Source organism: Anser cygnoides, chromosome Z (genome assembly GCF_040182565.1).
Source record: "Anser cygnoides isolate HZ-2024a breed goose chromosome Z, Taihu_goose_T2T_genome, whole genome shotgun sequence".
Classification (NCBI taxonomy): domain Eukaryota; kingdom Metazoa; phylum Chordata; class Aves; order Anseriformes; family Anatidae; genus Anser; species Anser cygnoides.
In genome coordinates, this window is record NC_089912.1 from 66,908,020 (window position 1) to 66,929,131 (window position 21,112).

Below are 21,112 nucleotides of genomic sequence, written 5' to 3' on the forward strand. Positions count from 1 at the left end.
GCAATCTACTTCTTAATTTTTGCTCCTCTGTATTTATTTTGCTATGTATTTTCTTAATTAATTGATACTTTCATCTTGCTGCATCTGATCTGTTTCAAAACATACTCTATGTGGCTTATGTGCGAAGTCTTTTGGTTAACAAACTGATAAATGAGAAATCCTCTCATGAACACAAGACTGTGTGCTACCAATAATCTTTGCTCTTCCCTTCTTTCTCTGCATCTCTCTCCAGCAGACACTCGGAGCTGATCTCTTACCGTAGATGCCACTTTCAAAGAACATAGAATTCAGAGCTACCCCTTCCAGTCCAAGCACCAGCTGAATGCAAGGTGCCACGTGGGTATCCATCTGCTCTTCTATTCACAGATGCACAATGTCTCTGTTAATTTTTCTAGTAGGACCAATGGGATGCTTGTTCTCACAGCAATGCTGTTGCTGCTGGTGGCTTTGTCAGAAGTGTTCCAGTTTTGCTCTCTTTTTGTACCCAGAGGCAGTATAATACCTCTGAAAAGCCCTTTAGGTATCTTTCCAAACTTAGTTTCTAGTTTTCCTGCTACGTGTCAGAAGAGAAAGAAGTGTTCCTGTTCATCTAAGCATTGTGTTATGCTCCTGCTAAGTCTGTACCTCCCTTTGTTCATGGGATACCAGAGAGAAATCCAATTACATCAGCATTTCTCAGGGAAAAAAAAAAAAAAAAAAAAGAATTGCTTCAACTGGCTCTCAAGAGAATTCATTTACAGATAAGGATTTTTAATGGCGAGGAGCACTCTTTGCTGCAGAGACACTACAATCTTCCTCTTGAAGAGAATTTTTCTTGCCCCTCACTCATCAGAAAGACCAGTGTAACCACCTTCCTCACATTAAGGATTTTAAGATAATCCTAAACTTCCTGTCAGCAGAACATTGTAGATGTGGCTGCATCTTGTATTTCTAAGTAAGAGTAGCCCGTCTCCATCACAAAAGCATCTGCAAACATCTAAGTGTTGCTGATAGAGCTCTTGAGGCACAGAATGGTCTTCACCAAATGTCTGGAAATTGGGAATGCCAGACTTGTTAGAGTGAATACCTGTTTCCTTACACGAGGAGCCACATTTACATGTGTTAAAACACATAGCGTGTTTTAAAACAACGAACCTCTTCTGTCAACAGCCTGGACAATGGACGGAAGCTTCCTGCACCATTCAAGATTCTGACTGTAGGGACCTGCTCTACTCTGATTAGAGAATAACAGATGGTGACTTGCATCCCTCTCTGTCCACTTACCACTGGGCCATATTTTTCTTCTCTCGATGACCTTTGAAAACTCATGGTTGGGGAAGATTTTGTCAGCTGCATTTTGCAAAAAGAGCTTCTGTTCACAGCATCACAACTCTGAATTGATTTGTATCCAATAAAATAGAAATGACAAGTTACTACTATGAAAACAAAACAACAAAAACAAGGCTTAAGTCGTAAGATCTTTCTTAAGAGATGTGCCTCTCTTGTGCACAAGAGAGAAATTTGTGTATATTTTTTCCTCAAGTCTCAGTCACAAAAGACTTCTTTTGGTGTCCTTGCTGAAGAAAGCAAAGCACTAGGCAGTTTTCTCCCTCCACTGGTCTTCACTCCTAGTGTCCTGGCCATTTACCATTAAGGATATAAGTTTGGGAGGCTAACAAATCTTTGAAATCTTTCATCTACACTTTTCTTAGATCTGGGCTATCAACCAACACATTGCTATCTGGAGAACTGCTGCGTGTGAGAGAGCTATTTCATGGGCACTGAAAGCTTTTCTTTTTATCTTCAGAGAGGGAAGGGGAATTATATATTTGTATTCCTTAAAGAAACAAGCAACCAATTTCAGAATCTATTGAAAGTTTCCCATGGTAAGAACACTTCCAAGAAAGCAAAAATAACAGAAACAACAATCCCAAACCCAAGCTGTATGAAATTCCCTTACCTTGGAAATTACATGAAAGAGAGCACGTGTCAGGCTGTACTTCTCCCATGCCTAAATGGAACCATTGATGTTTGTGTAAAGCTTGTTAGGCATGGGATACTAAATGTACTATTTCTGTGCAAGCATTTCCAGATACAGGCCCAGTTACTGCTGTTCAGGATCATTACATTTAATATTTAACCTGGGGAAAATGAGAAATGTGTGCTTTCTGCTTCCCAGGAACACTAGCAAATGAGGAAATCGCTGTTACAAGGAAACTTACTTTTATTTTGATTCTCTGCCTGTCCTTCCTCTGTTGAAAGAACATTTCCATGTTTGACGTGCAACAGAGACACGTCTGCAAACAAAAGTGTGAAACAATTTCTAAATTTTAGTAGAGTTGCATGTAGTGCTGTTGCCAAGTTTTAGGGAATAATCTGGAGGGAGGTGGGGAAGAATGGAGGGGCAGGCGCTGAGCTCTGCTCTCTGGGGACAGCGACAGGACCCGAGGGAACGGCATGGGGCTGGGACAGGGGAGGGTCAGGCTGGGTGTTAGGGAAAGGTTCTGCACCCAGAGGGTGCTCGGGCACTGGGACAGGCTCCCCAGGGCAGTGGTCACGGCACCGAGCTGCCAAAGTTCAAGTGTTTGGACAATGCTCTCAGACACACGGTTGGATTTTTGGGTGGTCCTGTGTGGAGTCAGGAGTGGGACTCAATGATTCTTGTGGGTCCCTTCAAACTTGGGATATTCTGTGATTCTGTGATATTATTTATTGGAAATGCTTGTCAATTGCTCTGTTTTCCTCTAATATATTTGACGTGGTTTTTTACTTTTGTTCTTTCCTATTTCCTGTCCTCAGGACATAGTTGTGCTGGTATTGTTATGGGCCCAGAGAGACTCCCCAGAGAATCATGCATTTCTTGGAAAACTGCCCTGTGGAAGTCACATCTGCAGGAGAATCTGATGATCAATAAGAAAGAAAATCACTGTATTCTTGGCTGGCAGGAGGAGAGAGAGGCCTATGTGAGTCAGAATGTGCAATTATAGAACTCATGGGAAGCCAGTAGCAGAGAATTATATAGGAAAACTGAGCCTAGAGGAAGCCTCACAAAGGAATATCAGATTGCAAATGAAGAGGAGGACTTATATCTAAACAGGTAAGAGTCTGACAGAAAAAGAAAAAAAAAATGCATGGTAAATACGAGGCATTCAAAACAAAACTAGCAGAAAAGGAGCAAGCTGAATAATGAAGGAAAAAGATATTTGCCAACTGCCCTGTTATATTCCAAAGTTTTAGCTTCTGGAGTTTGGGGTTTGTTGAGAATCTTAACCCTTTGCATTTGACTGTAAGTATTAACTTCTATTTCAACCCTGCAAGAAAGACTTACTTACAAAGCTTTGATCCTAAAAATTTCAGATAATAGTAAGGCAACTAAAACAAAAACCAGGTGGGATTTGTATGTATACTTACAGTTGCATTTCATCTAGAAACCTTTACAGAGACATCAGAGAAAAAATATTTTAAAATTTGTTTCTAAAACAATGCAATGATTTTAGGAGATGCTGTAAAGGGTTTTGATTTATTTGATCCATATAGCTTTTATGAACAGACACCTACTGGAGTTATTTCTTAAAGTGTATTTTAAAATTTCCTTTAGAGTGTCATTGCAGGGGGAAAAAAGAGTACCTATCTGCTCTGCTCTGAAAAAGACCTACTAAAATTTTCCTCGTGGGCTGTAAGAAAAAGAAAGTCATCATACAAAAAGAGAATGTACAAGAAAACTTCTCTTGAGTCTGTGAGAGCAGCAGGGTTAAGAGATAGATGAGTGTCCATGATCCTAGTCCTGTGCGTAGGTGTGCGTTTTCATACTGCCGTGACTTTGCAGGTTCAGCTTTGCCCAGGCACTGTTCTCCACTGTGTCTCAGAGAAAGGAGAAGTTTAGAGGTAAGGCTGCTGTTGTTAAGAGGTCTTGGAACTGTCTCCCTGCACTTGTTTTAGTGATTTGGGATGCCATGTATAAGGAGTTAAAGGATTTCCTTCCCAATGTTAAAATGTTTGCATTTTTCTTTCTTTAGCACCTGAAGATGTATCTGTTGAAGAACGTAGATGAACCATCTTACTCCTGCAAAACCTCAGTAAGGAATGATACTTGCTTTCACTTCTGAGAGTGCTGCACCACCCCAAACAGTAAAGTATGTGTTTGTGGTGGTTTTACCCTGATACACAGCTGAGCTCCACCACAGCCGCTCTCTCACTCCCCCTCCTCAAAGGGAAAGGGGGAGAAAATATGATGGAAAGGGCTCAAGGGTTGAGATAAGGGCAGGAACAGAACTCACCAATTATTGTCACAGGCAAAATGGACTCCACATAGGGAGATTAATGTAATTTATTACCTATCACTAGCAGACTAGAACAGTAAGAAACTAAAAGCAGACTTAAACCACCTTCCTCCCATCCACAGTCTTCCACCTCGTCCCTCCGAGCAGTGCAGGGGAACAGCGAATGGGGGCTGTAGTCAGTCCCTGACACTTCGTCTCCGCCGCTCCTTCACGCTCACCCCCTGCCCCTGCTCCACGCGGGGTCCCTCCCACAGATGCCGTCCTGCCCGAACTGAGCCTGCGGGGGCTGCCCACAGGCAGCAGCTCTTCAAGCACTGCTCCCACACGGCTCCGTACCACGGGGTCCATCCCCCAGGAGCAAACTGCTCCAGCACGGGTCCCCCACGGGCGGCAGCTCCCCCCAGACCCCCTGCTCCTGCGTGGGCTCCTCTCCACGGGCTGCAGCTCCGGCCCGGGGCCTGCTCCTGCGGGGGCTCTCCGTGGGCCGCAGCCTCCTCCAGGCCACATCCACCTGCTCCACCGGGGGCTCCTCCACGGGCTGCAGCGTGGAGATCTGCTTCGTGTGGGACCCGTGGGCTGCAGGGGGACAGCCTGCTGCACCAGGGGCCTCTCCACAGGCTGCAGGGGAACTGCTGCTGCCTGCCTGGAGCACCTCCTGCCCTCCTGCTGCACTCACCTGGGGGGCTGCAGGGCTGGTTCTCACTCCTCTCCCAGCTTCTGGGAATAGAATCTCCCGAGTTGGAAGGGACCCATAAGGATCATCAAGTCCAACTCCTGGCATCACACAGGGCCACCCAAAAATTCAGACCAAGTGACTAAGTGCACAGTCCAACTGCTTCTTAAATTCAGACAGGCTTGGTGCAGTGACTGCTTCCCTGGGGAGCCTGTTCCAGTGTGCGACCACCCTCTCAGTGAAGAGCCTCTTCCTGATGTCCAGCCTAAACTTCCCCTGCCTCAGCTTAACACCGTTCCCACGGGTCCTATCACTGGTGATTACAGAGAATAGGTCACCTGCCTCTCCACTTCCCGGACAATCACCTCCCTCGACCGACTAGCAATGCCGTGCTTGACGCACCCCAGGATACGGTTGGCCCTCCTGGCTGCCAGGGCACACTGCTGGCTCATATTCAACTTGCTGTCAACCACAACCCCCAGATCCCTCTCTGCGGGGCTGCTCTCCAGCGTCTCGTCGCCCACTCTGTACGTATAGCCAGGGTTGCCCCATCCCAGGTGTAGGACCTGGCACTCACTTTTGTTAAACTTCATGTGGTTGGTGATCGCCCAGCTCTCCAATCTGTCCAGATCTTTCTGCAAGGCCTTTCCACCCTCATCCAAGTCCACAACTCCTCCAAGTTTGGTGTCGTTGGCAAATTTGCTCATAACACCTTCTAGTCCTACATCCAAATCATTTATAAAAAACATTGAAGAGGACTGGCCCTAAAATGGAGCCTTGAGGGACCCCACTAGTGACCATCCGCCAGCCAGATGTGGCCCCATTTACCACAACCCTTTGAGCCCTGCCCGTCAGCCAATTGCTCACCCATCGTATGATGTTTTTCTTTAGCTGTATGCTGGACATTTTGTCCAGTAGGATCCTATGGGAAACCGTGTCAAAAGCTTTGCTGAAGTGCAAAAAGATCACATCAGCTGGTTTCCCTTGATCGACTAGATGGGTGATCTTATCATAAAAGGAAATCAAATTTGTTAGGCAGGACCTACCCCTCATGAACCCATGTTGGCTGGGACCAATGACTGCATTGTCCCCCAGGTGCACTTCAATAACTTCAAGGATCAAGTTTTTTCCCCTTTATTCAACCCACTCTCCCAGAGGCCCAACCAGTGTCGCTCACTGGCTCAGCTCTGGCCAGCTCTGGGTCCCTTTTGGAGCTGGCTCTGATCTGACATGGGGCAGCTGCTGGGCTGTGCTCACAGAGGCCACCCCCTGCAGTCACCCTCCTGCTACCATGCCCTTGCTACATCAACCCAATACAGTATTAAGGTAAATGCAAAGAGACTGTAAAGTTCCTTTGAACATTTTCAATAGCCTGCTTATAAAATGAATTCTTATGGCTCGTTTCTGCATTCTCTCCCCACTCCATTCCCCCATCTTAACGTTTTGATCTTCACTGATCTACTGTCAAACAAGTAAAGCCCTTTTAGGGGTTAGCAGGTGCACTGTCTTGGTAACCTGTATAACTCAGCTGCTAGTAAACCATTCCATTTGTTGATTATCCATTTCTGTGACGAGAGTGATTTTTTTTTATCATGGCTTTTAATACATTTGTGCATTGCAGCCTATGCACTAGCATTTAACAGATGTGGTGCTGTAACTAGCATCTGAAAAATGGCTGAGTCTGCTACAGTTTTCAAAAGCCTTCTAGGACACAATTTATGAGGGACTGTCTTGTCCCTGACTGCCTTCTCTTCCTTCTCACAGGTGGCTGTGACCATACTGAGATTTTCATACTTGGCTAAAATAGGTTTTTGAAAAATTTTTTTTGCACTGATAATGTACTTAATGCCACCTTGGGGAAGGACAACTTGAGACTTAGTATAAAGCCACAGTTTCATACTTTGGACTGGCTCCTTGAAAGTACTTGCCCTTTTAATTTGAAGATGGTCACTACCTGCACTGTGTCTTGCACTCTGGGCGCCCCTTGGAACAAGCTGATGCAGATTCTGGGGACTCCTAGAGTACACAGCCAATTTTGATCGCTGAGAATACAGAAACTGCCATTCTATCCTGTTATGTCTGTAATCCTGTAACAGGCTTTCGTTGAAGCACATTTCTTGATGTTTGCCAAGATGCAGCTGTACTCTGAAACAGGCAATAATTATGCATTTTTTAAACAATTATAGCATTGGGTGATGGTTAATTAACAACTGGAAGTTAGCACACTGTTAACTTCCATGAAAAAACCAAAAATTTTCACTACAGAAATAAAAACTGCTGCTGTTGTGAAAAAGCCAACGCAACTACATCTCTTTGGGCTACTACAAATAGTTTATGGGCACTGAACACAGGGGAATTTTTTCTACAAATACCTGGTAACTGTTAAAAGAGCTCTAACAGTACTGCTGTTCATCCATACTATACAAGGCTATTTTTTTCCTTTACCTTTCTTTACTTTTCTTTCTTTTAACTTGTCCGTTGTAGTGTCTTATAAAGATGTCTATATTACTTTATTGCTGCCTATTTATATGTCTATCATTCAAATTGTTTTAAGATTTCTCCAATCTATTATATGAGTAAGCTGGGTTTAAAATATTAGAGTAGTGCATATGGAGTCAGTGGTACACAGTAGTAACAGTGCTCTGTGTGTAAATTACTTTACACCAGAAACTAATAAACTCACTTTTATTAAATCAGCTAATCACAATTGTTGAGTTACAAAATTCACTTCATCAATGGTAATGACAAATATTAAAATACAAATGTAAAACAGCAGTGCTCTAGAATAGAACAAAACTTTTTATGTGTTTGAGAGGGACAAAATATCTGACCCAGATTTTTTTTTTATTAAGACCACAGGTCTGCATTTCCCAACTATATCTAGTTGTTGTTGAGTTGAAGACATTAGAAAGCAAACTACAAATTAAGGAATTGAATTTCATCCAGGCAAGACTGCAAGCAGTGAGTTTCTGTGCTGCTTAGAAGATAATCAATAAAAGCTTTAATCCATTTTAAGTAGAACAGTGATTATTAAAAAAAAATACAAAACACCAGCAACTGCTTTGAAATTGTGCAATGGCTGAGAAATTTTTTTCATGTGTCTTCCACATCTGCTACCATAGCCTCAATTGCATTCCAGTCCAGTTTGCTGAGGATACTCTCTGTGCTTTCAGAAACATCATCGGTGTCGTTAACGCCAACAGGAGAGAAACTAACAGTATGAAGTGCAGAGTCCTGTTGGAGGAAAAGAAGATGAGCTGAAACACTGTGTATCATTCCTGGACAAGTCCCCTGTGCAGCCAGTAGAAATGTTTCTGCTCTTTTCAAACATGACCTAATCAAGTTATGTACCTGATCATTCTGCAACAAACACCAGTTACACCAGTTATAATCCTGCTTACATGCTCTCCCTAGTGTCTGCAGCCTGGACAGACAACCTGCCTTACAGTTGTTATAAAGAACGTTCATTTGGAAGGCCCACGATAATTACTTGCTTGTAGAGACACAACTTAGGTCTGTTGAATCACCGTCAGCCCCCTCTGCTTCTATCCCACCCATACACTTTGGACAGAGAACCACATTTTAAATAGAGCAGAAGTAACAAATGACAAATGCTACACAGCAGGTATCACAACATTCCTAGAATAAGTAGACCTCTTACCTGAAACAAGGTGTCATGAGTATCTTGAAGTATTCTTTGGATGTCATCAGGCACAGTCCAAGGGCTTTCTATATCTCGATCAGACTCACGATCAAGACCTTCTGTCTGAACCGCTGTGGCAACATGTTGAGGCTTTTGTTTTGGTGTTCTGCTGACTCTGTACTCAGCAGCTGAGGAGAAAACAAGCCAACAATAACACTGTAACATTTCTTCCTATTTTCTTCTGCATGTCTTTAAACTTCCCCAAGAACTGAAGCTCCAAGTTCTAAGAAGTGAAAATGTGTGTAAACACACATAACAACAGTATGCCGTTTTATCTTGAACTGATGTGGTGGCTAGAACCCCTCCTGGTGGCTGCTGAACCCTCCGAGGTTCACCCTGTCTTTCCAGTGCAGAACATGAATCTGAATAAGACCATAGCAGTAGCATCCAGATTCTGTAGTGCAATCCCTCAAAAGGGACATTGCTACCTTATTTAGCAGAGGACTAAAACTACATAAAACTCAGATTTTAAATAAAAAAAAAAGCATCTTAGTAGATAAAGTTTTAGTGAAACCCTTAGCAGTGATGAGATGTATCAGAGAAACACAGTCAAGAAGGTGACATGAAATCAGAGACAGATCAACTTGTACTTTTTAGAATGAGCTTAAAAAGAGAATGTCTGAAAAGAGAATGATTTTCCACAGATGAGTGAACGATTCAGGAAAAATGCCTAGCTGCTTTGCCACTGCTTCTCTCGCTTTCCTGCACTGACAACAAATAAACTGACATTTGGCTAGCCTAATAGGCTCTCTATTATGCCACTATCCTAACTTTGGTGTAGGCCAGAATGAAATCTACCCACAGTATTTCCTAAGTTTCAGACTTAATAAACTCTTTCCTTAATCTTTTTCTGTCTTTTCAGAAATTCTGCTTGTGTAATCAAGTCTTGAGTCATTTAAAGAACGTGATTAGGAGGAAACATTTATGTGAAGAAACTCTTCTGTGGATACAGACCTATGCAGATAGACATAAAGGAAAAAGGATCACTAAAATTTTAAAATTTTACGTTTTTAAAGCAAGTTCAGCCCAATTCTTCCATTAACATTATGTCAACAAAACTCCCAAACCAAACCTCAAATAGATAAGCTACAGAGGGACAGCAAAGAGAATCCTCAGAGAGAATTCTCAAAGAGAGCTCAGAAAGTGAAAGTAAGCAGGATAGAAAGGTAAGGAAGTAGCACAATACCTGTGTACTGTACTGCTAATGCTCTGTGGATTTTAGCTGGAAAAAAGAGCCGAGTCTCATGTTTTCCTAATGACTGTTTCAGGGAATCACTGAAATCCATCACATATGCTTTAGGAATCTTGAAACTGCCATCTGGCTAAAACCTTTCAGTAGATTAACAAGGGCAATTCAAGTATTTCATAAACCCCAACTAAAAACTGTTTGTATGTGGCAAAAAAACAACAAAAAAAGAATTTTTATTCTTCTAAAACTAATGCTGTATCTAAGGCCTCTGTTGCGTAAATCATATCCAGGTATACACATGTATCTTATTTTTCCACTGCATTATGTAGCTGAACAGCACTATGTCATTGCTCTTTGTAACTTACAGCATCTGGAATTAACAGGACAGTTTGCAGCATTTCCCATTCTTCCTCTGACTGTACTTCTCTGTGAAAGTAGAGAGCCATGTCCTGGAAATACAAAGAAACATTTCCAGTATTAGATGCAATAGGTCAAATCTACCCAAAGATGCTTCAAAATTTGCATCTATGAAATTCCTTCCTGGATTACACAGTACTCTTGCTGTAGCAAAATTAAGCTATTTTGGATTTAGAAAGAGATGACAAGGAAAGGCAATGCCTATCATTTGACACGTCAATGAGAGCACAGCTTCAAAATACTAAGGACAAGAAACTGCCAGCACTTTGAGTATGATTTTCTACATGGGTATTAAAACTCCTCCGTCCCAAAATCCACTAGTAACTTTTAAAAAGATCTGCAGTATATGCCTTCATTAAGGCAGCTCTGTTCTTACCCTTAAGCTGTGTTAAACCAAGAGTTGGGGTAAAATGATGATCTTTTTGGCCAAAGCTGGGTTTGGCAGCAGCTCTACTCCTTTCTGAAAGAACATGACTCTTTGGATGCCCTCTACAGTAAGAAAAAAAAATACAACACACACAAATACGTACCGTTTATCATTCATCTACACAAACCGCAACTCAGAGAGCATATTCAGACAAGGCAGAAAGGACACACAAATCACAGCCCAGTTAGCTGAGCATCAACATCACATAGTGTTTGTTGGGCCAGTAAGCCCCAACAGAGTCCAAAGTGCAATGAAGACAACCAAATTAGCTTTACAAAGAACCAGTTTAGGTCTAACAAAAAACTTTAATTTAACAGAAGTTACTGCCATTCCTAAGGTGGCTTTCTGTATGACTTCCCATAGCACTTCTGATTTTGGTAGGGCTGGTACCATTAAACCATTACACACCAGGAGGCTCTGTACAACACCGACTGCATTCAGTTGAATGATCTATCCTGGAACTTTACCTATTTAAAAAGAATGCAGAAATATTTAAGTCCGGAATTTACAGGATTATCTGAACTGTACCCAGTTCCTCCTATTACTCTGGAAAACAAAGCAATAGAGGAAGAAAAAGGATACTGCAATATACACCTGTATGATGTAATAAGTCCAGAGGAGAAACACAAAGATGCTTAGAGAACTGGAGCACCTCTCCTATGTAGACAGGCTGAGGGAGTTGGGCTTATTCAGCCCAGAGAAGAGAAGGCTCCGGGGAGACCTTATAGCAGCCTTCCAGTACCTAAAAGGGTGTCTATCTACAGGAAAGCTGGGGAGGGACTCTTTGTCAGGGAGTGTACTAACAGGACAAGGGGGAATGGCTTTAAACTAAAGGGTAGATTTAGATTAGATATAAGGAAGAATCTTTACTCAGAGGGTGGTGAGGCACTGGAACAGGTTGCCCAGAGAAGCTGTGGATGCCCCATCCCTGGAAGTGCTCAAGGCCAGGCTGGATGGGGCTTTGAGCAACCTGGTCTGGTGGGAGGTGTCCCTGCCCATAGCAGGGGGTTGGTACTAGATGGTCTTTAAGGTCCCTTCCAACCCAAACCATTCTGTGATTCTACGTATATGTGACGTTAAAGCCATCAAGAAGAATACATTTTCCGATCTGTAATACTCAAATACCACCATCTCTTCAGAAGGTAATAAGCACCTGTGTTCAAAAGAAAGAATAGCTAAAACTCTAGACAAATTGATTTCCTAAATTAAAAAGGAAGCCAGTAAATCTAGAGTTTTCCAAACGTTAATTTATTTAGTCTATGTGTGCGCACAGTAGTATTTTTATTTCCTTCTTCCTTGTTACTGGATGCTACTGAGATCAATAGCTATGTTATTGGGTATATTCCAGGTACCTGATTGCTGCTGAGTGGAACGGGTTAGGACATTGATTATAGCTCTGACTCTAGAGCTGGCTCATACTATGCTCCAAAAGGCATTTTTAAGGCTCCCTCCAGGATTTGCTCTGGCACTTTAAAGAAGATTGGTACAGGAAGCCAAGACTCCTCTGATCCAGCCAAAGTGTATCTTTGATTCTGCCAGAACATAAAGCTTCTCTCATGCTAATCCCTATAACAAGCACTACAAGTTGCAGACAAATGTGAAGTGTTGTAGAGAAGCTAAAACATTAGTATACGGTTAATGCTCAGAATTCATTACCCTCTAGCAGACATCATGTGCCTTTTTTTACACTCTTGAGGTGATCTTGTCCTGGACAATGGTCTGTGTTCACTTGCAGGTAACACCACTGTTTCAGATAATATTTCATTCATCAGAGAAAGCGCTTGTGATACTCTCATACTGTGATGTTCAGAAAACAGCACTCTATGGAAAAATGGAACCATGATATTATGTATTAATTCATATTACCACTCATTGTCCCCTCCCATGGCAGGGAGGTTGAAACTAGATGATCTTTAAAGTCCTTTCCAACCAAAAGCATTTTATGTTTCTATGATTTAATTGCAGCTGGCTTGTGAGGCTTGTAAGCCTACTTGGTAACCAAAAAAAAAAAAGTAATATTTTTACAGTTTCAGAGAACATATACTAACCCTTTCAAGATAATTTGCAAAAAGCTAAAGCATTTATTAATAATAGTTTTGACGGAAAGTCAGTGTTGCAAAAATCATATGTGTGTGTACATATATATATGCGCATATACATATATATAAATAAATATATATATATATTTGGAAAGTTAAAAATACAGGCAAGGATGAAAAATGTTCAGACTTGTCCTAAATGGTAATGCAAACACGAATTGTTTACACTTTTTGTTGAAATGCCATTTGTACCTGAAATTTCACACAGACCAGGTAGTTAAAACTACCTCTTCTTAAGACTGTAAAATTGGTAATAAGAATTCCAAAAGTTACCTATATAGAAACTTACTTGTCTTTTTCTTCCTTCTTCTTCTTGAATAATTTAATATCCTTGGAAGTAAGACTACAATGCTGTGGAAGAAAGTACAACAATCATTAACTTATTTTGTATTGTCTCATTCCATTCCATCAACCTCAAAATTTAGATCTACCTGACCTGAAAGTTACTGTTTAAAACACTCTCCAGGATGAAAAACAACGTGAAAGCATATGGCCCTAACCACAGGATTCAGTTAAGATTGCCCCTATAAACTTCCAAGCTCTAAAAATACATTGAAAGCCAGCAGTCCCACATTCCATAGCTCATGCCTTAATCCTAAGATGTCATCACGGTCAGGCGCAAAATTTGTCCTTGCACTCAGCTTCCTAAAAATCAGTTATTTTTTTGAAAGTACTTAATTTAAAAAATCAGGACAGGGTTGCACTTTGTTCTGTTTGCTGGAGTACAATTTAAGAAAAAATAAACAAAGCTGAGACTTTGTCCATCTAATGAATTCAAGGGAAAAGTCTGTAACGGAAGCATCAAGTATATATTTACGGGTTGACTACACAGGAGAGGGAGAGAAGTACAGGTAAGCCAATGCACATTTTCTTTGTATCACTTCTTTTTATACAGGTACAAAAGAGAAGTCTGGGACAACTCTGATGAGATCTGCTATTGTTTCTAACAGTCAGTAGAAAATCATGTACTAAGGGGAAACCTTTGCATGTTACCTATTTGCTCCTCAGGAGTTAAACCTAGTATAGCTTCACCTGGAAAGAATTTACAACAAGTTTATCAGTAAAAAGTATGGGATACAATTGCTATTGCTAGGTCTCATCTCCTATAAACCTGGAGATTCCCCCTACTCAGTTGTGTCTTTTCAGGTCCTGAACGTATCTAGGTGACAAATGCTTATTTTATGACTTAATACAGATTGGAAAATTATTTCTGAACTACTTTTAACCTTTGTTTTTTTCAGTTATTGCCAGCACAGTGCAGCTCAGAAGAGATGCATCAGGCCATAAATGTGATTTTATTAATTAAAAAAATAAAAAATCTGGAAGGGAAGGAGTTGTTTTCTGAACCTGTATTGAAAACAGCCTTTGACAAAGAAAATTCATTAAGTACTTAAGATATTCTGACATTTCTGCTGACCCTCCATAATTGCACAAACATCTGTGTGTGTTAAGGACAAGGATGGCTGACCTCAATATTTTATCACTGTCTCACTGTCATAACAGATGTTACCTTCTGAACTCTGCTTTTTAAACTCATTGTGTTTTTTTTGTTTGTTTGTTTTTGTGGAGTGGTGGTGTATGAAACAAGACTTAAACATATCTTTGTAACTCCTGTAGCTCCCAGTCCCTAACAAAATACATCTTTTATCAGTGAATGTTACAGCTGTCTCCATTACAGTCAGGGGTCAACAAATCCTGAATCTTGACCTTGCAGTCAGGTCATAATTGCCACCATCATTACTGACGACTATGAGGAACACTGGTGAATTTGCTCACTGATCACTTCTAACATGCATACAGCCAGTTGCAATAAAATAAAACGTATACAAAAAGCAAAATTAAAATGGGAAAAAAATACTGACAGCCTTTATCTAACCTAATCTGAACAACTGTGCAATATATAACAGTTACTCTTCAAGATACCCGTTGTTCCTACCATATTCTTTCTTAAATTGAATGGATTACGCTCTTTCTGTCTTTGTTCATCAAGTTTCTTCACATATTCTCTCATTCTTTCCTTTTGCTTTCTTCTCATCCATGCTTGTATCTCTTTCTTCTCCTTTTCTGTTTTTTTAGAACGTCCAGAAGCAGAATCATGAATCCTGAAAGCACATGTGAATGAGAAATGACTTAGCATTTTCTTTAAATTGCAAACAATGACAGCCACACATGACAAAAAAATACTGCAATCCATTCAAAATTCTGACTCAATTCTGAAATTGCCCAGATGGGAAACTTTTCTGTAAAATTCTACTTCATATAAATACTGGTACGCAAGAAATTTCCAAGATGTTTCCTAAAACTTTTATTCTCTTTGTTAGTTGCATTCAGGTAATAGTGCTGAAACTGTTGAGGAGATGTTGACTATATCAAGGGTAGAGAGGCCTTGCAGACAGATCTTGACAAATTAGAGAGCTCGGCAATCCCCAACAATATGGAAGTTCAACAAGAGCAAGTGCCAGATTCTGTACCTGGGACAGGGCAGCAACCCTGGATGCATGTACAGACTGTGGGACGAAAGGCTGGAGAGCAGCCCTGCAGAAAGGGATCTGGGGGTTTTTGTCAACATCAAGTTGAACATGAGCCAGCAGTGTGCCCTGGCAGCCAAAAGGACCAAACATATCCAGGGGCGCATCAGGCACGGCACTGCTAGCCAGACAAGGGAAGGGATTGTCGTGCTTTGCTCTGTGCTGGTGCGGCCTCACCTCCTGTACTGTGCAAGTTTGGGTGCCACAATATAGGAAGGACATAAAACTGTTAGAGAGTGTCCAAAGGAGGGCTACAGAAATTGTGAAGGGTCTGGAGGGCAAGACGTACGGGAAAAGCTGAGGTCCCTGGGTTTGTCCATCTCAGAGCAGAGCAGGCTGAGGGGAGGCCTCATGGCGGCCTGCAGCTCCCTCACGAGGGGAGCGAGCGGAGGGGCAGGCGCTGAGCTCTGCTCTCTGGGGACAGCGACAGGACCCGAGGGAACGGCATGGGGCTGGGACAGGGGAGGGTCAGGCTGGGTGTTAGGGAAAGGTTCTGCACCCAGAGGGTGCTCGGGCACTGGGACAGGCTCCCCAGGGCAGTGGTCCCAGCACCAACTGCCAGAGTTCAAGAAATGTTTGGACATGTTGTCATCCTCAACAGCTGTAATTTTGCCTTGTAAGCAACTAATATTATAAACAGGAGTAGGAAAGAGCTGCAATTTCAATCTATATCAGGAAAGAACACAGCTGATTTTATAACTAATAGCTAGAAAGGCAGAGAAATCTCCAGCATGGAGGCAAGAATGACCAGCTCAAGTTCTGAAACTGCTCTGCCACTGTCAGGAAATTTTTATTTTGTCTATCAGAGCTGCTTTAGAAGGCTCCTGTCGTTGGCTGAGCTGATTCTGATGTCTGTAGAGACCTATGCTCCGGTTTATCACTTGCAGAAGGAACAAGTGAGTAGGAAGGAAATAATTGTAAAACCAAGAATTTTAAAAAATATGTAAAAATTGGCACTTTTGACAATAATGGATAGTAAAACAGTGGTCATTAAACAGTTCTATTACAAGTCCCATTGACACCAACTCAACTCACATGCTTGCTTCCATTGTTTACAGGGTGTATGCTATGAGAAGAATAACTGGGGTTAAAATTATTTGACCAACAGATAATGAAAAACAGACGTTATTACCTAGAGATTTTCTTAGCTGCCATTTTTGTAAAGCCCCGCTCCACTGGAGAGATGTCACCTTCTACTACAACACCACTAACGATGTCAGTAACACCATTCAAATCAGTAATTTGCAAGGGATCTTCTAAAGAACTTAGGCAGCAGAAAAAATGTTACTGATTTGAAATAGAATATGCCTGTAAGAAAAGCTAAAATCCTTCCTATTACGCTCAAAATGAGAATACTCAGGTTGTTTTACCAGAATCCTTTAGACAATTTTCTTTCTCCTACATCTCACTGTGTTAGTGCAAACAAGGAATACATTGATAATGTGTATAGATGTGCTATTTTTAAAAAGTTACCAGCTATCACCTTAGCTTCACTGCCAGCATGTGCACTTTGCCAACTTTCTCCCTAAGGTGAAAGGGGCAGAATGAGTGAGACCTGACTAACATCAGCAAAGACAGGTCTGAATAAACCATCAAGAAACATGATGGATCAAGAGACAGATTGCCTGACCTCCACATGGCTAGTCCAGAGGAGGCTAAAACTGGCAACTCAGAAATCCAGGAGCATGCTGAGATGAAGCTGTGGGATGCTATCTGTTTCAGGAACCCCAACTCTCAACTTCCAAACCCAACTCTCTAAGCAAGAATCAGTGTGAGTGGGAGAATGGTTTTACCTAAATTCTGCTCATTTCTATCATCTCTTTTAATCAGTTCCTTTCAATAAAAACTAAATCATACGTAGTTTACCATTACATGCTACAGTAAATTCAAAAGACTCCTTTGGGTAAAATCACCATGTACTAAAATTTATTGCCTCATACGCATCCTCCAGGTTATGCAATCACTCCCTAATCTGCATTCACAACACAGAACAAGCATTTTGACTTTAAATATTTATATAATAAACTAAGGCATTCGTTCTACTGCTATGCTTGAAGAAAAAATTGATAAAGGTAGGTAGGTAACTGAGCAAAATGACCAGGAAGAAAGGGAAGCCAGCTACTGTTTCCTACTGCAAAGCTGAATCTAGAAGATTAAAGCAGTTAGCAACAAAAACATATGTATGTCAGCCCATTTTACCTAACGTGTAAGATCAACCCAGTTTTGAAATCTTCAGTATGATGCTTCACATTTTTGATACAGTAACTCTCCAAAAACTTTCTAGTGAGAGCTTGCCTCAATAGATGACTATTAGCAGCAGTTACATGCATTCATTCAAAACTATTTTGCAGATAGGAGGAATAATAAACATGCATAGACATTAGCAGCATCTACATTAACAGCTCTGTTACTTGCAACTAGAAAGCAACTTTCAATGCTTCTGTAGATTTCGTGTTAAACAAATGTAACAGGCACTGTTGATGTCAGAACAAATGCCTCAAACTAATTAACACAAAAGTTTTCATCCATTCTCAAATAAATGCCTAGATTTTTATGAGACAGTTCCACCTGGACAATTCCCTTATTGGTAGTAAACAAATTTTCAACAAAACCAGTGTCAAAATACATACCTATCATCACGTAGTTCTCCACTTATGAGAAAGCCTGAAACAGAAACATCCTTTGTTAATAAAAACCTTGCACTTGTACACAGGCTAATAACATATGTTAAACAGCCTGTGGGATAATATATATCAACCTGAATGTGCTGACATTAAAAATAAACTAATTACATACTTAGGCCTAATAACCTGTGTGAGAGCATGTCATCTACTACCAGATTAACAGACAGTCGTCAGAGAACATTTATTAATTTATTAACCTGACTGACAGAGGTAGTTTTGCTAGGAAGACAAGGTCACTATAGTAAGTTTTCAGCCCTGCCCCAATGAGGCTAATGAGTTCCAACTAATTGTACAACTTTTTATGGAAAATGAATGATTTCCACTTACTTTAAAAAGCCAGGGTAAGAACTGCTGGAATTCAAGAAATGTGGCTAAATAACAGCATGGATGTCTTGGAAGCAAGAACACTATCGCCTTCCTAAATTAACCTGTAATCTCTCAAAAAATTCCAATTGCAACTCAGAATCACCTAGAGTTTTCTTAGCTTGCAAGTAACAAGTTTATACTTAAAGAGGAAAACTAAAAATTTTTTTTTTTTTATAAAATGTGTGTGCCTGTGCACATCATTTGATATTTGATTCTGCTATATGCAGATATAGGAACCATGTTTAACTCTTTATTAAGAAAGATTGCTGCAAATGTGACAGTCAAATACATGTTTGTCTGTAAAAATATATATATAAATTTTAGAAGCTTGAAAACAAACAATACAGGCAACATTGAGATAAATATGACATCTTACACTTTTAAACATCAAGAATAGGGAGTACTGATTTTTACTCCTCCTCTAATGCTACTGTAGTCTTCAGACTTGCAAAAATCAACATACTGTCAGTTTGCAAAATGAAATGGGACCTCATAAGATAACGCTTTAGGACATAAACAGTAGTTACCATATAGTGATAAAAAAAAATCTCAGAATCACAGAATCATCTAGGTTGGAAGAGACCTCCAAGATCACCTAGTCCAACCTCTGACCTAACACTAGCAAGGCCTCCACTAAACCATAACACTAAGCTCTACATCTAAATGTCTTTTAAAGACCTCTAGGGATGGTGACTCAACCACTTCCCTGGGCAGCTTACTCCAATGCCTAACAACCCTTTCAGTAAAGAAGTTTTTCCTAATATCCAACCTAAAACTCTCCTAGCGCAACTTTAGCCCATTCCCCCTCGTCCTGTCACCAGGCATGTGGGAGAATAGACCAACCCCCACCTCGCTACAGCCTCCTTTAAGGTACCTGTACAGTGCGATAAGGTCGCCCCTAAAACATTTATTTTTCTGATGTGGGCTGGGTTTAATTGCAATTTCACCTCTCTCAAACACAGCAAGATGCCAGAGGTGATAAAGACAGCTTTGGGAGGAAAGTATGGGTGTTCTGTGGCACTGTGCCTATTTAGACTCAGGGTAACACTTAAGTAAATAACCACAAATCAGCACAGTGACGGGTTTCTGAAACAGACCCAAAGTTATTCATTTTCTTTCAGTAACAGGGTGAAATCAAGTGCAAGGGTAGTGTACTGGCAAACTATCTTCATAAGTGGGGGATACTGCATTGCCAGGTGACATATAAACTCATTATCAATGAACATCCATGAAGCCTATTCTAAATACTGCAATTTAGAAAGGCTGGAAAATATGCTGACCAGAATAATAAATATCCACCAGAATAAAAATCCATGAACTGACGTTTATGAGCTCACTGGCGTTACATAACAGCAACAAGGAAGTACTACAAGAGGAAGAAAGGGATTGCTTATTTTTAAATGGAGGAAAAGGGAAAAGTAAACTTTAAAAATTATACCAGAAGATGACTTTATGCCACTGGGAAAGTTAGAAGCAGAGGCTGTAGAAGCAGAAGAGCACAATTCCAACGCAGTATAATTGGGTATAGGATGTTCAGGTCTTAAGCTCTCCTTTTCATCACCCCCATCTTCAGAAATCATGGCCCTGACATAGTGTTCTGATCCAATGAAAAAAAAAGTAATTAATACAGGCCAATGGAAAAAAAAAACACAATACAAAAACAATCACTCATATGTTAGTGGCATATTTATTTTGTGCGTCCAGCCTAAAACAATTCTAAGTTATAATTTTCAGCAGCTTAATACACTTACTGAGAGATCAGTCATACCTTCCTATGAAAGTGCTCTGTGAGAACTGCAATATATGTACCAGGCCTGCACATATGAACAAAAAGGCTAAACTATGAGTTACTTTGTGTGAGGCTAATGGACATCTTAAATATAATCTTATGTATAAATACAGATATAGCCACAATTTAGTTCTACCACTTGGCTTTGCATTAAGTTCATAAGTAGATTAGACTGTTTTGGTATGAATGTAAAATGGACCCGAAGCATGTACCCCTAACACATTCCTCCTTGGCACACTATAGTAGCTACAAGTAAATATGTAACATATAGTCAATTATTATATATATATATATAAAATATTCAGTGCATCAATCCTAGCAGCCAGTTGAGCTGATATAGGCTTTAAACTTAATCAGAAGATGTTATAACTAAATAGCCACCAAGAGTCATGTAAAAAGTATTTGCCTTATATACATAGGGAAAACTGAACAAATTTCATATCCTTTTATATCAGCAAACAAAGCCCTCAAAAGCACCATATTTCATTTTATGATACAACAGAAATATATATTATCTTTAAAATCCTATGCTTAGGTCCTGCATTATGGTTTTGGAAAAGATCAAAGTACACAAATGCTTTCAAATGTATTTACATTGAAACAGTATCCATAATGTTACTCAAATTCTCTACCTTTGTTGTTTTTTTTCCTCTCGTATTTTTCTTTTCTTTTTTTTTTTTTTTCATATTTAGGTAACACTTTTCAGAATTGCATTAAACTTCACGGTTAAAAAAAAAGTAAGTTTAAAATACAATCCAAAATTTACTCTCCTTCTGTTAACTGTACACATACCATCACCAATGATGCTAGCATCTTCAGAGAATGAAGGATGAGCATTAATGTCTGAATTGGCGGCCATTTCAAAATCTTCGATTATTTTCACTAGCTATAAATGCAACACAAAAACTAAGTAACAATATCAACTCCAAAGCATTTATGAGACTTACATAGCAGATATTCATGCAGTTTGCTTTAAAT

General features: G+C 40.4%; 1 protein-coding gene across 6 annotated transcripts in view; it reads right to left on the reverse strand.

The window, feature by feature from the left end:
• Positions 1 to 7,564: 7,564 nt before the first annotated feature.
• CPLANE1 (ciliogenesis and planar polarity effector complex subunit 1) overlaps positions 7,565 to 21,112 on the reverse strand; it is a 63,859-nt gene continuing 50,311 nt past the window's right edge. For 3 of the 6 annotated variants that reach the window (XM_048057797.2, XM_013181734.3, XM_048057796.2), the window contains exons 43-52: positions 20,927 to 21,020; positions 19,784 to 19,942; positions 17,926 to 17,959; positions 14,704 to 14,869; positions 13,057 to 13,118; positions 12,325 to 12,489; positions 10,618 to 10,730; positions 10,190 to 10,273; positions 8,594 to 8,763; positions 7,565 to 8,166 (exon numbers count right to left, since the gene is read on the reverse strand). In XM_048057797.2, coding sequence (XP_047913754.1) covers positions 8,026 to 8,166; positions 8,594 to 8,763; positions 10,190 to 10,273; positions 10,618 to 10,730; positions 12,325 to 12,489; positions 13,057 to 13,118; positions 14,704 to 14,869; positions 17,926 to 17,959; positions 19,784 to 19,942; positions 20,927 to 21,020 — 1,188 coding nt within the window. In that variant the 3' untranslated portion in view covers positions 7,565 to 8,025. Of the gene's footprint in view, positions 8,167 to 8,592; positions 8,764 to 10,189; positions 10,274 to 10,617; positions 11,136 to 12,324; positions 12,490 to 13,056; positions 13,119 to 14,703; positions 14,870 to 17,925; positions 17,960 to 19,783; positions 19,943 to 20,926; positions 21,021 to 21,112 lie in introns of those variants that run through there. The other 3 variants (XM_066988237.1, XR_010827678.1, XR_007160997.2) reach the window with 3 other exon arrangements.